The 16,031-nt window shown below is 33.3% G+C and overlaps 3 protein-coding genes and 1 non-coding gene across 6 annotated transcripts; 2 read left to right on the top strand and 2 right to left on the bottom strand.

Annotated features, from left to right (window-relative positions):
• The first annotated feature begins 818 nt into the window (after positions 1–818).
• LOC105802286 (60S ribosomal protein L30) lies at positions 819–2,520 on the top strand. Its single transcript, XM_012633845.2, has 5 exons — positions 819–968; positions 1,078–1,183; positions 1,341–1,442; positions 2,118–2,186; positions 2,275–2,520. Exons 1-5 carry the CDS (start codon positions 948–950, stop codon positions 2,313–2,315), a joined length of 339 nt encoding a protein of 112 aa, XP_012489299.1. The 5' UTR covers positions 819–947; the 3' UTR covers positions 2,316–2,520.
• Positions 2,521–2,892: 372 nt separating this feature from the next.
• On the bottom strand, positions 2,893–5,523 carry LOC105802287 (glutathione hydrolase 1). The gene is made up of 7 exons (XM_012633848.2): positions 5,371–5,523; positions 4,926–5,263; positions 4,331–4,849; positions 4,008–4,243; positions 3,667–3,937; positions 3,453–3,590; positions 2,893–3,371 (listed from the first exon to the last, which is right to left on the bottom strand). Exons 1-7 carry the CDS (start codon positions 5,375–5,377, stop codon positions 3,132–3,134), a joined length of 1,749 nt encoding a protein of 582 aa, XP_012489302.1. The 5' UTR covers positions 5,378–5,523; the 3' UTR covers positions 2,893–3,131.
• Positions 5,524–11,823: 6,300 nt separating this feature from the next.
• LOC105802289 (uncharacterized) lies at positions 11,824–15,304 on the top strand. Of its 3 annotated transcripts, none has more exons than XM_012633850.2 (7): positions 11,824–11,972; positions 12,167–12,322; positions 12,630–12,965; positions 13,059–13,105; positions 13,525–13,587; positions 14,405–14,537; positions 15,027–15,304. In XM_012633850.2, the coding sequence occupies exons 2-7, from the start codon at positions 12,196–12,198 to the stop codon at positions 15,041–15,043; spliced, it is 723 nt and encodes a 240-aa protein (XP_012489304.1). In that variant the 5' UTR covers positions 11,824–11,972; positions 12,167–12,195; the 3' UTR covers positions 15,044–15,304. The 3 variants fall into 3 exon arrangements, with proteins under 3 accessions (XP_012489304.1, XP_012489303.1, XP_012489305.1); XM_012633849.2 differs by having other exon boundaries at positions 11,836–11,972; positions 12,069–12,322; XM_012633851.2 differs by having other exon boundaries at positions 11,840–11,972; positions 12,058–12,322.
• Positions 15,305–15,921: 617 nt separating this feature from the next.
• On the bottom strand, positions 15,922–15,993 carry TRNAW-CCA (transfer RNA tryptophan (anticodon CCA)). The gene has a single exon. It is a non-coding gene; the product is annotated as a tRNA-Trp (tRNA).
• Between the last annotated feature and the right edge of the window lie 38 nt (positions 15,994–16,031).

Genomic DNA, 16,031 nt, shown 5'->3' with positions numbered 1-16,031 from the left:
CAAATCTAGAATCTATCTGACATATTTGGATGATTTATAAAATATAAATTAAAAATTGTAATTATTCGAAATTGAATGGATTTTTTATTTAATATAATTATTTTAATTTTTACAGATATAGTTTTTATTTAAAATAGTAATAGTAATTTAAAATTCTTAAAAATATTTATTTAAAATATTTATGAAAAAAACTTAAAATAATTTTAGATGTTTTGTTAATTCTTTGTTAAAATTTGAGCCTTTCAAACAACATACTTTCCCAATCTCTTAAATCAATTGTAACTATAAATGTAACCAACTTCTATACAAGAAAATTATGTTGATGATGAAGAAGCAATTTTCACCTTGTCCTGCTCTACCGCGACTCGTGTTGCTCGACACTAATTTGACTATTCAAAACTAGACTTTACAAATCATCTTTGACTCTATAAAATTGTCAATTGAATAAGAGTATGGATAAACTTCCAGATTGATCCATTTGTTAAAATTATGAATAATAGTCGATTGAATTTTAACTTCACTGGTATGAATATTATTGTTAATGTAGAAAGATATAAATTTAAGTGTATTGAAATCTATTATCCTCCTATTTATGAGTTAAGAGGACTATAAATAGTTCTAAATATTATATAATATATATATATAATTAAAATTTATAATGAAATTGTTTAAAAAAATTACGCAGAAATAAATTTGGATTATAATTATTGGACTCTTGTTCACCATATTTTAGGTCGGCCCAAAGAGTATTCGGGCCATGTAAAAGTGATTTTGGGTTGGATCCAACCGACATTTCGTTTTATCTCTTGTTATTGTTTGTTAAGTTTAACCCATAAAAGCTAAAGGGTAAAGGGTACTATAAACCCTAGAGTCGGCTTCAACATCGTTGTTAGAAGAACCCTGAGCAGCCGAACCCCCCAAAAGACCAACTAAACTCACCAATAAAAATGGTGGCCAGCAAGAAAACGGTGAATACCCTTCGTTCTACTCTCTTTCATTTATTGATTTGTTTTCATAATGTCAAAAAATGAAACTAAAATAATCATGTATATGCTTTTCAATTTTCGGATTTAACAGAAGAAGACCCATGAGAGCATCAACAACAGGTTGGCTCTCGTTATGAAGAGTGGGAAATACACTCTTGGTTATAAAACAGTGCTTAAGTCCCTCAGGAGCTCCAAAGGTTCTTTACTCTCTTCTCTTTATTATTATTATTTTTTAAAAATCTGGGTTTAATTTCGTTTTCTTTCTTTTAACTTTTAATCATTCTGGTTGTTCGTAGATTTTTAAGATCTAAATTTTTTAATGAAGAAAATTTGGGGTTTGTCGATCTCTAATAGGGAAACTGATTATCATTTCGAACAATTGTCCACCGCTGAGGAAATCTGAGATTGAATACTATGCAATGCTCTGTAAAGTTGGAGTTCACCATTACAATGGAAGTAAGTTTTTTTCCCCGGCTGCTTTGCAAAGGCCTTTTTAAAAAAAAAAAAATTCTGATGTTTGTAATGCGGATTTATGGTTGGATAGGAACATTTTTTATTGTAATGTCTTCTATTTTTTGCTAAATTGACCTCTTTAATTATTTTGTTCGATTGTTTCCCATGTTCAACTTTACCTGGATTGATGCATTAGGGATAATAGAAACTAAAATATTCGATGTTGGCTTTATGTGCAATAGGTAAAGATAGTTGGTTATGTACCCTGGCCCTCAATTTATTGCTTTGAATTTGATTTAGATGAACTTAAACTCTTCCTCGTTTACTTGATTCGGGTTTTCTTTGGTAACAACTGTGGATAGTCTAGATTCTTTTGAATTACCTTTTTCTTGCATTATTGTTATTTTATTTAGAACTGATTTAGTCAGTTTTTGAGGCATCTTTCCTATGGAAGAACATTCGATTTTATGATATAACAACACTTATCTTGGCTTGAGTTGAATGTTTCCTGTGTTGGATTGCCAATACTTTTCTTCTCCACATGTGTCAATGATCATTTTTTGGATAGCCCAATCGGAAGAGGCAATTTTTCAAACAAACATGGTTGATCGATCTTAGGATTCCTTTGTTGCTTTTCTTTCATTTGTCTTGACATCTAATCTCTCTTTAATTATCCAGACAATAATGATCTAGGAACTGCTTGTGGGAAATACTTCCGTGTATCCTGCTTGAGTATCGTCGACCCCGGTAAACACCATATCTAAATTCCGATAATTACTTGCCTGTACAACTCGATCATTGATGTTTACTAACTGTTTCTTTCTCTACCCTGCAGGTGATTCTGACATCATCAAGTCTCTACCAGGTGACCACTAAGTCAATGAAGGTCTGGTTCTCTATCACAGGAGAATGATGATGTTTCTTTACTTCCTCACGATATTATTTCCCTTTGCCCTCAACCCCATTTGTTTAAGAATATTTGGTATTTTTCTTAATGTTAAGTTGTGGGTGTTCTTGCTAAAATTTGTAGCTTGAGTCAAGATTTTGTTTTGGTTAATGAATATTCTGAGTTGCTTGTTTACCTAGAGTTTCTCCAATTAGTTTTAAACTTTTCATTTGCAAATACACAGAATTATTATATCCTTTATTTTCAAACTGGTAACTGGATCCTCATTTTCTGTTTTTTATTGGTTTGATTTGGTCGAGTAATTATTTTATTAATAAAGAATTCTTTTTCCAATTTAGTTTTAAAAATATATGATTGTTTAATGTAAAAAATGTATTTTATCATTTTTAAAATACTGAAAATGAATTTTTAGGTCTGGCCTAAGTTTGATCTGAATTGCCTGATTTGATTTGGGTAAGGAATTTGTATTAAAAATATATCCGGGCAGGGCCAGGCACCGGTGTTAATGAGAGAACACTCTTAAGTGTCATTTCATCGAACAATAAGTGAGCATAAGAAATGACCTAGTTTCCTAGTTAAAATAATGAGGTTGTTCACTAGTAAGACGCTAAAGTGATACAGGGTTCACAAACATACTGTTCGAAGAGAATGACAAGGATTCATAGGTTTTTTGGTAGATAATTACTGGACTGAAATTAACTAGGTTAATTTTAGCAAAACTGGGTTTGATTCTACAAGCAAAAGAGAATAATAATACTAATAGAAGTGAGCACGAAAACGCCGGATCAGAAACCAGCAGGGATCCCTCCTTTTCTAGGGTCACTGACTGCTACAAGTTCTCCACTGCTTCCCTTGCCCTTACGACCTTCCAATTTATGAACTATAAATTGGCTAATCGCCCCACCGGCTAGGCCTCGTAAAGTATGACCCTTCTTTTGAAGGTCACTCCTGATGCTACTTGAAACTTCGAAGTGATCTCCAGTCACTGTCGTCCAATTCTCGTATATCACCACATTGGGTATCAGCTGCATCAAACAGACGTTCTAAGCTTAATGGATCAAAAAACTCAATGCCAAATTTTTCGTATTTTTCTTTGGAAAGAAAACCTGATGGTAGATCCTGGGAGCCATTACAGACGAGAGCGGATCCATCCCTCGAGCGAAATGGTTCAAGAAAACCTCAGTAGTCGCTGCAATGATATTGGATCCCCCACTTGCACCAACCACTCCTTTCAACTTCTCATCCTATAAAACACCTCACTGAGAACCAGTTTCCAAAATGGGATTAGATTATGCTTTTGAAGTCATTGAATTAACAAACCTTCAACACAATAGTGGGTGTCATAGACGATAAAGGCTTTTTCCCAGGGCGGATGAAGTTGGGTGGTGCTGGTGGAGGCGTATTTCTGGAACTGTTTATAGGCATGGAGAAGTCATCCATTTCATTATTGAGGACTATTCCAGTACTTGGCGACAGTATTTTTGATCCAAAATATGCATTTACTGTAGTAGTCATAGAAACTGCGTTTTGATAGCTATCAGCAATGGATATATGACTAGTTCCATGATCATGAACTTGGCTCCACCTCCGCCTGCCAACAAAAGTTGATCACATGGAAGAAAGCAAATCATGAGGATATAAAAATGTAAAAATGATTTTACCTTCCACCGTAGTGATTGGGGCCAAAAGTCATGTTGTCATAGATTGTGCTCTTCAACTTCTTTGCAAACTCAAGAGAGATCATATCAGTTACGAATTTCGAAACATCGACGAATTCTGGATCACCTAAATTCATCCTCACAGCAAATGCATGCTTCAAGGATTCGATTAATCTATGGATTCCAAGCGACCCCAAAAGACCGGAAGGGACTGCATACTGTGTAAGAATGTTCAATGCCTGTTAAAACAAGAAAAAAAACAGTCAAGTTCTAAAATTTCCCTTTTCTTTCACTGTTTTGATAAATTAAAACCAGGTTACACTTACAAGCACCATTGAAACACCCCCAGAGGAAGGAGGTGGCATACTAAGAACTTTAAGGCCTAGAATATTAGCTGAGATTGGTTCCCTCATTTTAACTTCGTACCTCTTCAAGTCATCTAATGTCATTATCCCTCCAGCTCTTTGAATATCTCTTACCAGATTCAATCCAATGGATCCATTATAGAATGGCTTGGTACCGTATATTGAAATCTTTCGAAGAGTTTCTGCTAGTTTCTTGTTGTAACATATGTCACCTACTTGCAGAAGCTCCCCATTTGATGTGAAGACCTCTCGGAGCCCTTTATCTGCCAATATTGCTGATTTCGAACTTTCCATCTGAGTTCGGAGATATGGCGAAATCTTGAACCCTTTTCGAGCAAGAATCTCGGCCGGTTTCACGAGCCGTTCCCATGGAAGCCTCCCATGTTGTTTCCAAGCTTTGTGAAGGCCTGCAAGTTCCCCTGGCACTGCTACAGAGAGAGCTCCCGTTGCCTTTAAAGCAGCATTTCCAGCATACATGTTCTGAAAAAGTGGAAGGAAATGAAATTAACAATGAAGAAAATTGAAGTAAATTTCGTGTATCAATTAGTATATGCACCATGGAAGCTTTCAATGGCGCTGTTTCTCTCATATCAAATGCTTGTGCTTTCCCATTAGCTTCCCTTAGTAGCATAAAGGCTCCTCCACCTATGCCACTCGATGCAGGGCTTACAACGCCCAAGCACAGCGAAGCAGCCACCGCTGCATCAACTGCATGACCTCCGATCCGAAGAACATCAACCCCAATTTTCGAACATCGGCCATCGTCAGTAGCAACAGCACCTCGATGCGCAACGACTTCCTCTCGTCGCCGTTTGGTAGAACTACTTATATTTGAAGCAGCAGGCGACAACAGAACAAATAGAAATGCAATGGAGGTGCATAACAATCTCAGAACTGCAACAAAAAGAATGGAATAAAAACAGTGTTGAATTAAAACAACACACACAAAAAGAAACATTATTGTGTGAAAGGAAACAAAAAGGAAGACAAGAATTACTCACATGACATGCTTCTTCTCTATTTTGTCCTATTTCGTTCAAAGATGAATTAAGTTTCTGTAATTGGAGCTTAAAAAACAAGTTCCTTCAGAGTCAATGTTCCTCTGCATAATATATATATGTGTGTGTGTGTGTGTGTGTGAAATCAAACATTAAAAAACAATAGTTTGAGTCGCTTAGCTACTAAAATTATAATCCAAGCAAAAACCCTTTGGCAACTGCATTAAGTGTGAGTAAATTTGAAATATTTCTGTAAAAGCTATCAAGTATTTGGTGCAGTTCCCTAATCACACCAACAAAAATTAAATTGACATTTTTTTTTTATGTAAGAGGGATTGCATGATAATCAAATTTTTCCTTCTGATTTTCAGTTTTTACTCTTGAAAAATTCAAATCCAACTATAAATCTTGAAACGAATTATCTTTATAAATGATAAAATCAACAAAATAAAATCAATATTTTTATATTTTAATAGTAAATATCAATATATTATCCTTTTACTTTATACAAAATTAAATTAATATATGCTCCAATAAGACTTCAAAATCATACGACATATACATAAGAAACAAATATTTGAAGATTGGGAATTGGAAATTTTAATTAAAAGTAATGAATAAAAACGACTGGTTGGGTCTTAATTTTTTCTTCTTGTAAAATTATATTATTATATGTATTAATAATTAATAAAAATATAAAGCACGATATTTTTTATCATATCTGCTCTTTTGATAATATATTTAGAACTATCCATAGATTCTCCCAACTCATGAATAAGAGGATAATATCTTTAACACACTCAACTTATATTGACAACTATACTTATATTAGTCGAGTTAAAATTCAAACAATGGTGTTAATATAAAGTAGTGGAAATGGGAAATATAGTCAAACATAATCGAAAATATCAAATAATTCTCAAAGTAGTCTGAAAACTGTGGCATTAGGAAGAGAATTTGCATTACAGTATTTGAAATGATAAAACATTTCAACATAATGACAGCTCAAATATTGGAAATATTGCTGACTTTGCAAAACGACAAAAACAAAAGGATGAAATAGAAACAATAAAAGGTTACCTAAATGTGAACCGGTCCGCATGTTTCATGTTTTCCTTTTAATTAAGTGAAAGTTTATTAAATCATTAATAAGATTAACTCTTGGTTGTTTAATTTTAAAAAATTATTAAATAATTATTAAATTATTCAAAAAAATTTATTTAAATCATTAGGTTGATAAGTTTTTTTTTTAAATTTCAGCTAGTTAATTCTAAGTAATAATTCGATAATTAGTACGGTAGATAAATACACATCGATAAGTAAAAGAACATACCTTAATTCCAAGTTGATCTGACGGTCAATGTCAGAGATTGAAGAAGAAAGCTATTTCATGAAAAAAATTTGAACTGATGAAGAGAAGAAAAATGAGAGCTTTCAATTGATGCAGACAATACGAACAGAGAATATCATACAATAATTATTTTAATAGTTCGGTGACTTAAATGAAAACGTTTAAATAGTTTAGTAGCTTTGAGTTGGTATAATTTATTTTTTTAAAGTTATATTCAATTTATTTATAAATAGAATAAAGTATCGCAAAGAAAAAAAAATACATAGACCAAAAAAAAATTAAAAAAAACTCACATATAAGTTATAAAAAAATTGAAAATCACTTAATAAATAAATAACTCAATCCTTAATCCTTAAAACACTTGAAGACATTTGAAACAAAACTTTGAACTTACTTTTTCTATTAGATCATGCCTTGAAATTTAAGCTCCAGGGGCCCATCTCCATTGCTCAGCATTTAGGCAAATTACTTAAAAGTCCCAAAAGAACTAGCTTTTTGGGATTCATCATTATTCCGGAATGCACGAACTAAAAGGTATCTCAATTACACAAACACGACCAAAAATATAATGATCGATACGAGGAAATTATTTTGTAATTTTATAATATTAAAAAGTAATTTAAATATTTTGAATAATCTAAAATAAACAAAATTACAATTAATATAATATATAAACATTATAAAAATATTTAAAGAGTAAAATTTGATCCATGCGCGCATTTTGTCGTTTTCGAGATGGAGCCTTAAATCATTTTTGTCCATTGACATTGGGGACTTCACTTCTTTTTTTGGGTTAATTTTTGCCTTTGGTCTCTGTATTTTAATTAATTCTTGTATTTTTTTAGATAATTGCATTTCATTACCCTGAATCAATTAACTGCTACAATCAAAATCTTACAAACATACAAAAACCAAAACAATATTCTTTGCATTTCAATCAGACTCCAAATTGAACAAATGTGAATATTTAACATTATCCACTCAGTTGATTTGCTTACCCATCAACCTTGTTTGTACAATTTGCTTAACCTTCATCAAGATTGCACCTTCAGCTGAATGAGGCTTGCCAAGATATCTCCCGTTCCTCTCACCCCATATAGAATGAATATATGCACTCCATGCTAATTTAAGCATGACACAAGGAACTTGCCTTTGAATTTAGAGACAGCCCAAGCCAACTCCTGTTCCCAAGCTCCTATAGCTCTATTAGTGTTGCAAAGCTGCAATACCATTTCCGAGACCTTCGAAAAATCATATTAAAAAAATATGATTTCTAATTTCAGCAACCCTAGAACAAAGCAAGCAGTAAGTATTGACACAAATCAATCCCTAGTAGGCAACCTACTCAAAATTAGCATCCAAGCAACAATAGAATGCTTAGAAACATGCAAAGAGAACCACAACAATCTATGTCAGCACACGTTCCTTCCCTTTCCTCTAGTATCCTCCCACAGTCTTGAATAAGCTATCTTATAGCCAAAATTCTTTGCACATTACCGGCAGCTAACTCCTTCAACTTAAGCATTCCTCTCCAATTCCAGCTACTTGTAGAATTAGGAGCAACATCCCAAAAGCTTCTTCCCTTCATAACATACTTCTTAATACAAACAATCCAAAGAGAACCTTCCTCTGCAACGATTCTTCGAACGTAATGCAAAATGCAAGCCTTATTCCATACTTCAAGATTCCTCAACCCCAACATTTGGGAGAACATATTAGATACCAGCTTACCCTAGCACCATGTGCAACCCAATTTTGACCTTTCCAAAAGAACCAATGATTAAATGCTAAAGTTACATATTTTATGTAACTAAATTGGTTAATTTATGAGAATGCACCACTAATTTTGCCATATTTATTGAATTTTGTGCAGGAATGTAATTTGGGGCTAAATAGAAGAAAAAGTAAACAATTGGGCCAAATTAAAGAAAGAAGCAAAGAATGAGGGCCAAAGTAGAATTTTTCCAATATTAATTTGCTGAAAATTTTGTTGACTTAGTGGGGGAGATTATTTTGGGATTTATTTTATTATGGGATAGTTTTTCCTTAATTTTCTATGACTAGTTGGCTCCTAATTTAGTAAATCCACTAGTATAGATAGAGCTTGTATTGTTCATTTATTCATCAATCAAAAATATTAAGCTTTTATCTGTCAATTCTCTCATTTCTCACGTAGCCTTTGTTGTTTCTTTAGTTTGTTTTCCTTCAATTTATTAGTTCCAGTAGCCTCCATCCATTTCACCTTTATTTTCAACTTTTCACAAATTTATTTATTGTCTTTAGTTTATTTAACTCTCAATTCCTAAAACTTCCAGCTTGTTACTACTTACCATTTACAACTCATTTTTCAAAATCCCTTTTTCAACCACCCCACTTTAATATTTTTTTTCCACCCCCATACTCAATCACATCACCCATCTTTTCACCATTTCTACCTTATTTAATTTATCAAATACCAACATGCCCCAAACCTTAGCCAACTAAACTCATTTTCAGCTTTAGGCCAAAATTAGCCTCGTCAAAACCCGTGAGTTACGAACCCGAGCCATTTAACTCCTAAAATTCTAGTACTTATTACTTATCCGGATTAAGAGTATGATTTTGTCAACTCATAAAGTCAAATCAACACTAAGTCAAAAAAGACGTCGTTTGATTTAGTGTGGTTAGACATACAGTTAAAATTCCGAAAGGAACGTTTCTAATCGGTTTTCTGTGAACACATTGGCGTGCCAAGTGGAGATTGCTGTTTGGTTCCGTCAAGGGAAGTAGTAACCGGATTTAAATGTCCCACGCGGTTGAGGGCATTGGTTCGAGCTAGGCTCTTCTAGAACGTAAAGTTGCCGGAGTTCTAAATCACGAACGTTGTTCGATCGGTAAGACTTAGTTATTGGACGTTCCATAACTAATTTACACAAGGAATGGTTGGTGTCCGAGGCGTCCTTGGTAGCTATAACTAGCTTATTGGAAAAGAGGAGTTCATCCAATTTCGAGGATCGGTTCAAAGACGAGGAAAATTTGTGCCTAAAGCCGAGCTTATTCTAATTAATTTTTCTTAATATTTATTTCACGGTTTTTATTATTCTGTTTTCAACTTTTACTTTTGACGTTATTTTTTCATTAATTTGTGTTTTCAAATTTTTATCCCCGACGTCTTGGGCACGACAGTTGTCCCGACATAAATCTGGTCAAGCGAGCAACAATTTACAGTAAACCAGTCTATGAGGGATCGGCCCTACTCCTTATACTGCATAATTTGCAAACTAAGGCGTAGGTTTATATTGGTGGATTCGACACCCATCAACCAAGCACAAATTTGAGAAATAGCTTTTGAAAGAAGAAACTGTCTGCACCAATAAGACTACATACTGGATACAACAACTTTATAAGTTGAAGCCTTCCAGCATAACTCAGATGCCTTGCAGACCAGCCAGTGACCTTAACCAATATCTTATAAATCAAAGCTCTATAGTTTGAAAACGTCAGTTTCCTAGATACAAGGGGCACACCCAAATATCTAATAGGAAGTTGACCAATCTTGAAACCAATAATGCTTCTCATAAGTTCCACCTCTTCTTCAGAAACACTAGCAATAAAGAGCTCACTTTTTAAAGCATTAACCTACAAATTAGAAAACCAACTCTTTTGGTGGTATAGGTGTTCAAGGGTCAAATTGTGCTCATCTAAGGTATTTAGATCATTTTTTTAAGTTCAGATTCAGCTCGGCCCAAAAAATAAGTTTATTTTTTTATCCAAGCCCAATCCAATTTAAAAAAGTGATCTTGGGCCCGACCTAGCCCACCCATATTTGATTATTTAGATTAGTTTTATTTAAAAACAATTATTTAAAAAATATAATACACTAAATGTACTAAAAAATGCTAAAATAAAAGCTTTTAACAAATTAAAAATACATTAAAAATGTTTATATTAAAAAATACAAATAAATATAATAAACATTTTATTGTATTAAATATTATTTTAAAAATTTTATATATTGGGTTGGGTTATTTAGTTGGATAAGCTTTTTTTTAGGTAATGAGTTTAATTGTTATTAGGTTAGTGATTTAATATAAATTTATAATTATTATTCAACATATAATATTAATATATTCTTTTTATAACATAATATATTTGAGTCGGGCTGGACCAAACTCAGGTAAAAAATATTGCCCAAGACCCAACACATATAGAAAATGGACATTGAAATTTACTCAAGTCTATTTTTCGGATCTTATATTTTGTCCAAACCCTCTCACTTTTTAAGTGTGCTTTCAGGTCTAGGCAGGTGGTCCGGCCTACAACTAAATTTAGTATACACTAAATACCCACCATAGAATCAACAAAATTCTTTGCAAATATGAGAAGATCGTCTGCATGAGAAAACTTATCTCTAAAGCATTTAGGGTGATATTTGAAAACTCCATAATACATTCATTGCAACAATAAAAAAAAGGTAAGGAGAAAGATCACCCTGCCTTATTCCTCTCTAAAAAAATTAGTAAGTCTTACGTTAAGGGACATGGAAAACTTAAAAGTAGTGATACAAGTAACAATTCACTTGACAAACTACTTAGGGAACCCCATGGCTTTTAGAACAAAGAGAATAAAATTTGGTGGAGTCAGGGGGTTGGCAGGCTCGGCCTCCCTAAAATGAAAAAGTTTTTATTTAGGCCCCTTTATAAATTATAAATTTTTTAAATTAATAATGGTAAAATTACATTGTAGCCTTCAAATGATAAAATTTTGATTTCATCATTTAAAAATGACAAAAATATAGACTATCCCACCCTAAAAAATTTTTGGCTTCACCCTTGATAAAATCCACCTAAAGAAAAGAAGAATTACAAAACAAAAAAAACTAAATTATACAATGTGTAAATGTTGAGGATTAAACTTTGTAAGAATCGAGATTAAATTGACATATTTTATAAATATTGAAAGTTAAAGATGCTATTATGCAAATTTAAAAACTTGCCATCATTAGAGACTAGTGACCGAAAAAGATAATATTAAATAATTAAATAATTATTTTGTAATTTTTAATAGTTTGATGAAAAAAAAAAAAAACTAGGTGACTAGTATTATTTTACCCATTTAAATTTTCCCTCAAAAAAGAGTTTATATTTAAAAATCCTTCGAAATTACAGGAAATTCAAAAGAAGAAGGCGGGACTTTCTCTTCTTCTGAAAAAAATTGACTACTCGACCTACTTCCACATCTCCGACGAAATTCTTCTCTAAAACTGTAATTTCAGGTCTGCTTTTTTTTTTTCCTTTTATTTATTATTTCTTTTGTGATCCCTAGATGAGTCGAGGATTTGTTGTTAATTTCATTTTTAGTTCAATTGTAGCGGCGCTTTCCGTGGATGAAGAAATCTCGGTGCCGAACCGGGTTTTTTTCTCTTCAAAATTTCAAATCTTGAACGTTTATGTGCTTAATCTACTTTAGGGCGATAAACCCAAGAAAAATCCGTGCAAATGGCGAAACGTAGAGCCAAAAAAACTGTTAAAGAAGTTCCAGCATCAGCTGAATGCGAAGTAGAAAGAAATGACAAAAAGGAGGACCAAAATGAGGAGAATATATCCGGATTAATCTATCAGGAAGGTATAATTTGCTCTTGAATCACGTTTTTATATAGCAGAAATATTTTTGAATTTATATTATATTTTGGGTATTTGTGCATTTTGCCATTCATTTTGTTGTAGACCACCTTTCGGGGATATAAATATGTAATTAAACCGTGGAAACTGTTTTGAATTGGTATTATAGGTTGGGTATTTGTGCATTTTATCATTAATTTTGTTTTAGAGCACCTTTTGGGGATATAAGTTTTAAGCGAATAAACTATGGAAACTGCTTTGAAATTGCTCACATGTTTATGTCATTCAATTGTTTTGCTTTTCTGTAACAGTTGAGCGGCAATGTGCTGCAATTAGGGCTGTTCGTGATGTAGAGATTGAACATATGCTGACTGCTTTGCGATTATTACGCTCATACTTCAGCGAAGAGCAGCTTCAAACACCTGCATTGCAATTTTTTAATGAAAATCTCCCAAATCTATCAATAGTAAGAAATGCAGAAAATGGACAGTTCGAAGTGCAATGGAAACACGAGGATGGCAACATCTCCATTCACGGTGCTGATGGAAGAGATGTACACGCTTCTCTTTTACATCGTATGTCCTTAGTTTATGCAAACCGCCCTTCCATTCCATCATTCAGTGGCTTTGAGTTTTCAACTGAAGCAGGTAGCTTTAAAACTTACGCAATTTATGATGCTAACATCAATTTTGATATTTCATATTGATTTTGTCTGAAATGAGTTGCTTTATTGATGGCAGCCAGAAAGAGCCTTCTACGGGTTGACAGTCAACAAATCAAGGACTTTGTATGTTCTCTTTACCCTACATCAAAAACTCAGAAAATAGTAGAAAATAGATTAGTTTATTCTTTAAAGACTGAGTAGCTATACAATATTTAAGGGGTGATTGGATGTTGCTGCATGTGTTATTAACTTGAAGAATGGAGGCTTCCTTTATTCTTGCGTATTATTATTTTCTATGTCATTTTGCATCTCTTTTTTTCCGAGACACAAATTTCAATCCTCGTACTGATCATGATTTAATTATAGACAAACAAAAATTGGGTTTCTTTGGGGTTTAACACATACCCTTTTTTGTGTATTGTTGCAAGATGTAGGCAATCAGTACATTAAAGCATGTTTGACCTGTCATCTATTCATTGATGTTATGTTATAGACCAAACAGTTCATTATAAAGTTTCAACTTAAACGTTTCTGTTTTGCAGGTTTTGGAGGGAACATCTGAGAGTCAGATGTTTGGAATGCATGATGGTCTTCAAACTCCTGGGGTTTGTACTTTCTTTTTCCATAATATTTCAACCTCTTTTGTTTGTAAACCAGGATTCCAATTTATCATTTTATTTGTGTGTTGGGGCGGCCGGGGAGATTGCATCGGTAATGATAACTTGGTTTTCATCACTTTTCTCCATTTTTGAACTGTTGAAGCTTCCCTGAAATGATTGTTGTTAACATTTTGCACGATTCGGAAGGGCTGAAGTTTCTTATGATGATTTTAAGTTTTACTTAATATCAAAATGATAGCTGGAAAAGGGAAAATGGTTCATTATGATGAAGAAGACCATTTGTAATTGGTAGGGAAAATTTAAACTGTGAAAGCTTGTTCCTAGTTGTATATGCTAGTTTTGCTGTTTAAGTCCTTTTGTGCTTGTTCCAACTATTGAGGACAAAGTGGCCCCCTTGTTTATATAACTTAGTCATTGGACTGAAAAGAAAATGGGGGAAGGCAAAAGCTTCTTCTTATGAAATGTTCAATCATTAGATAATATCATTGCAAAATTCAGTCAATGATCAATAGGGTGAAACCAGAAATTTATATTAGGGGTGTCGGAGTTGAATTATAAATTTTTGGGTGTCAAAGTGCAATTTTACTATTGTATTAACAAAACTAAAATGTTACCACATATCTAGACATTGGTATAAAAATATGATCCTCAAATTGTTTGGAAAACTAACTCCAAAAAATTTGAAAGTATCTGTGTCAAAAACATTTGTATCCAGCAATCACACCTGAGAATGAATAGCATAATCTTTTTGTCCACAAAAACCTTCAATTGAATGATTTATCTTATATTGCTATTATTTCAGGTGACCAGCCAAAGGTTATCAATTGGAATGACACCCAAAACAAAGAGGTTGCCTAAGCCTGGGGAGATTCTTCTTTCAGTCCACGGATCACCCCTTGGTGTCTACAAAGAGGAAAATATGGAAGCCATACATGGTATCATTTTAGTCATGTTTTCCCATTTTCTTTCTAATTTTCAAGGTCAATGCAGGTTTTGGCCCAGTGCCTCATGTCCCCCTTGTGGGGTTTGATCCTGCAGGACCAGGATTTAAAATTCTGGCACCTGCTCTAAGTTTGAGGGGTTATCTCATTTCAAATAAATAAAATTCAATATTCTGCAGGAACTTGATTTTGTTTTCTGCTGATTAAATAGAACTGATTTGAAACCTCTCAACTAATCCTATCCAAGGACTGGACTATCTTTACATGGCTGGCCTTGGACAAGGTATTACAAATTTGAGCTGGCCTAGCTCGGCACGAATCAAGCTGGCAGGCCAGTCTGACCCTGGCTTCTCACGTGGGTGGTTCTACAATCAAATCAATTTTGTTTTGCTTATTTGAACATAACGGTCGATGCGTTTTCATTTATGTGCAAGATGTTCTTGAATTGCACATACTTCTCATTTCTGAAAATTCTGCTTGCAGAGTCTGAGGAGGGGTGATTGACTTTAAATCGATGCCACAATGGCCAGAAATTTCTGTATGCCCTGGAATCATCCTACGACTGGTTATTATTGTAATACACTGTGATATCTTGAAGATGACCCTGCTTCTGAATTATAAATTAGGATGTGTTGTTACTTCTCGAATTTGACTCAGTTGTTTGACTCAAATTCTAGTATATTGATGCTTAACTCGAGGAAACTCATTAGCTTAATCAAGCTTTTAATATTTAATATAAATAATTTTATTTTTTCTGGTTAGTATTGAATATATATGTTTTCTAATTCAAACTTGAATTCGAAAATGAATAATCAAGTTTTAAATCAAATATAATTATTAAACTTGTTCTTTTACTGAATAACCAAGTTTAATTTAGTTACTCTGCCGTATTAATTGTCATGTCAATAGCTTTGATGCAGGTACTAAGTATAGTTTATTTTTTGAAAAGTTTTTCCATTGTATCTTAATTACAATATCCGAGTATGTGTATAAAAATACCAGAGTGATTCAAGAAAAATAGAAAAATAAAGAATCTGAAAACCACAATTATTTTTGTCTGAAATTACATTAACATTTTAAATCTGCAAAAGATTCTTCGAAGGAAAAAAAACTGCTAAAGATTCTTACATTTAAGTTAAATGAAATAAATTGCACAAACTGATGTCGGGTTGAGAGACGAGGTGCTTGGCTCCGGGTAGGCGTGTAAAATTGTAGGGATTTTTAGGTAAATGAGGAAGAGAAGGTGGAGGGTTTTCTGTTTGAAGGAGATAGGGACTTATTTTAAAAAAGGGGGAAATTTTAGGGGCATTTTTATGAATATCGATAGTATCAGCAAAAGTTTAAAAAACTTAAAAAGGAGCCGCTTTGATCGGGAATTTGAACCCGACGTGAATCGAACACGCAACCTTCTGATCTGGAGTCAGACGCGCTACCATTGCGCCACGGATCCGCGGGTGATGCGTTTCAACATTAAGAATACTTATTCTC

The sequence above is a fragment of the Gossypium raimondii genome, chromosome 11 (genome assembly GCF_025698545.1).
Source record: "Gossypium raimondii isolate GPD5lz chromosome 11, ASM2569854v1, whole genome shotgun sequence".
Classification (NCBI taxonomy): Eukaryota; Viridiplantae; Streptophyta; class Magnoliopsida; order Malvales; family Malvaceae; genus Gossypium; species Gossypium raimondii.
Note: the sequence above shows the minus strand (reverse complement) of the source record. Positions and strands in the feature narration are given on the sequence as shown.

Excerpts from the sequence above, each read along its gene's own strand:
- LOC105802286 (XM_012633845.2), top strand. The coding sequence starts at position 948 with ATGGTGGCCAGCAAGAAAACG. Across the intron at positions 1,184-1,340 it reads GTCCCTCAGGAGCTCCAAAG|GGAAACTGATTATCATTTCG; the intron begins GTTCTTTACTCT and ends GATCTCTAATAG. Across the intron at positions 1,443-2,117 it reads AGTTCACCATTACAATGGAA|ACAATAATGATCTAGGAACT; the intron begins GTAAGTTTTTTT and ends TTAATTATCCAG.
- LOC105802287 (XM_012633848.2), bottom strand. Across the intron at positions 3,938-4,007 it reads CCCAATCACTACGGTGGAAG|GCGGAGGTGGAGCCAAGTTC; the intron begins GTAAAATCATTT and ends TTTTGTTGGCAG. Across the intron at positions 3,372-3,452 it reads CTCCCAGGATCTACCATCAG|CTGATACCCAATGTGGTGAT; the intron begins GTTTTCTTTCCA and ends TGTTTGATGCAG.
- LOC105802289 (XM_012633850.2), top strand. The coding sequence starts at position 12,196 with ATGGCGAAACGTAGAGCCAAAAAAACTGTTAAAGAAGTTCCAGCATCA. Across the intron at positions 12,966-13,058 it reads TGAGTTTTCAACTGAAGCAG|CCAGAAAGAGCCTTCTACGG; the intron begins GTAGCTTTAAAA and ends TATTGATGGCAG. Across the intron at positions 13,106-13,524 it reads GTCAACAAATCAAGGACTTT|GTTTTGGAGGGAACATCTGA; the intron begins GTATGTTCTCTT and ends TCTGTTTTGCAG.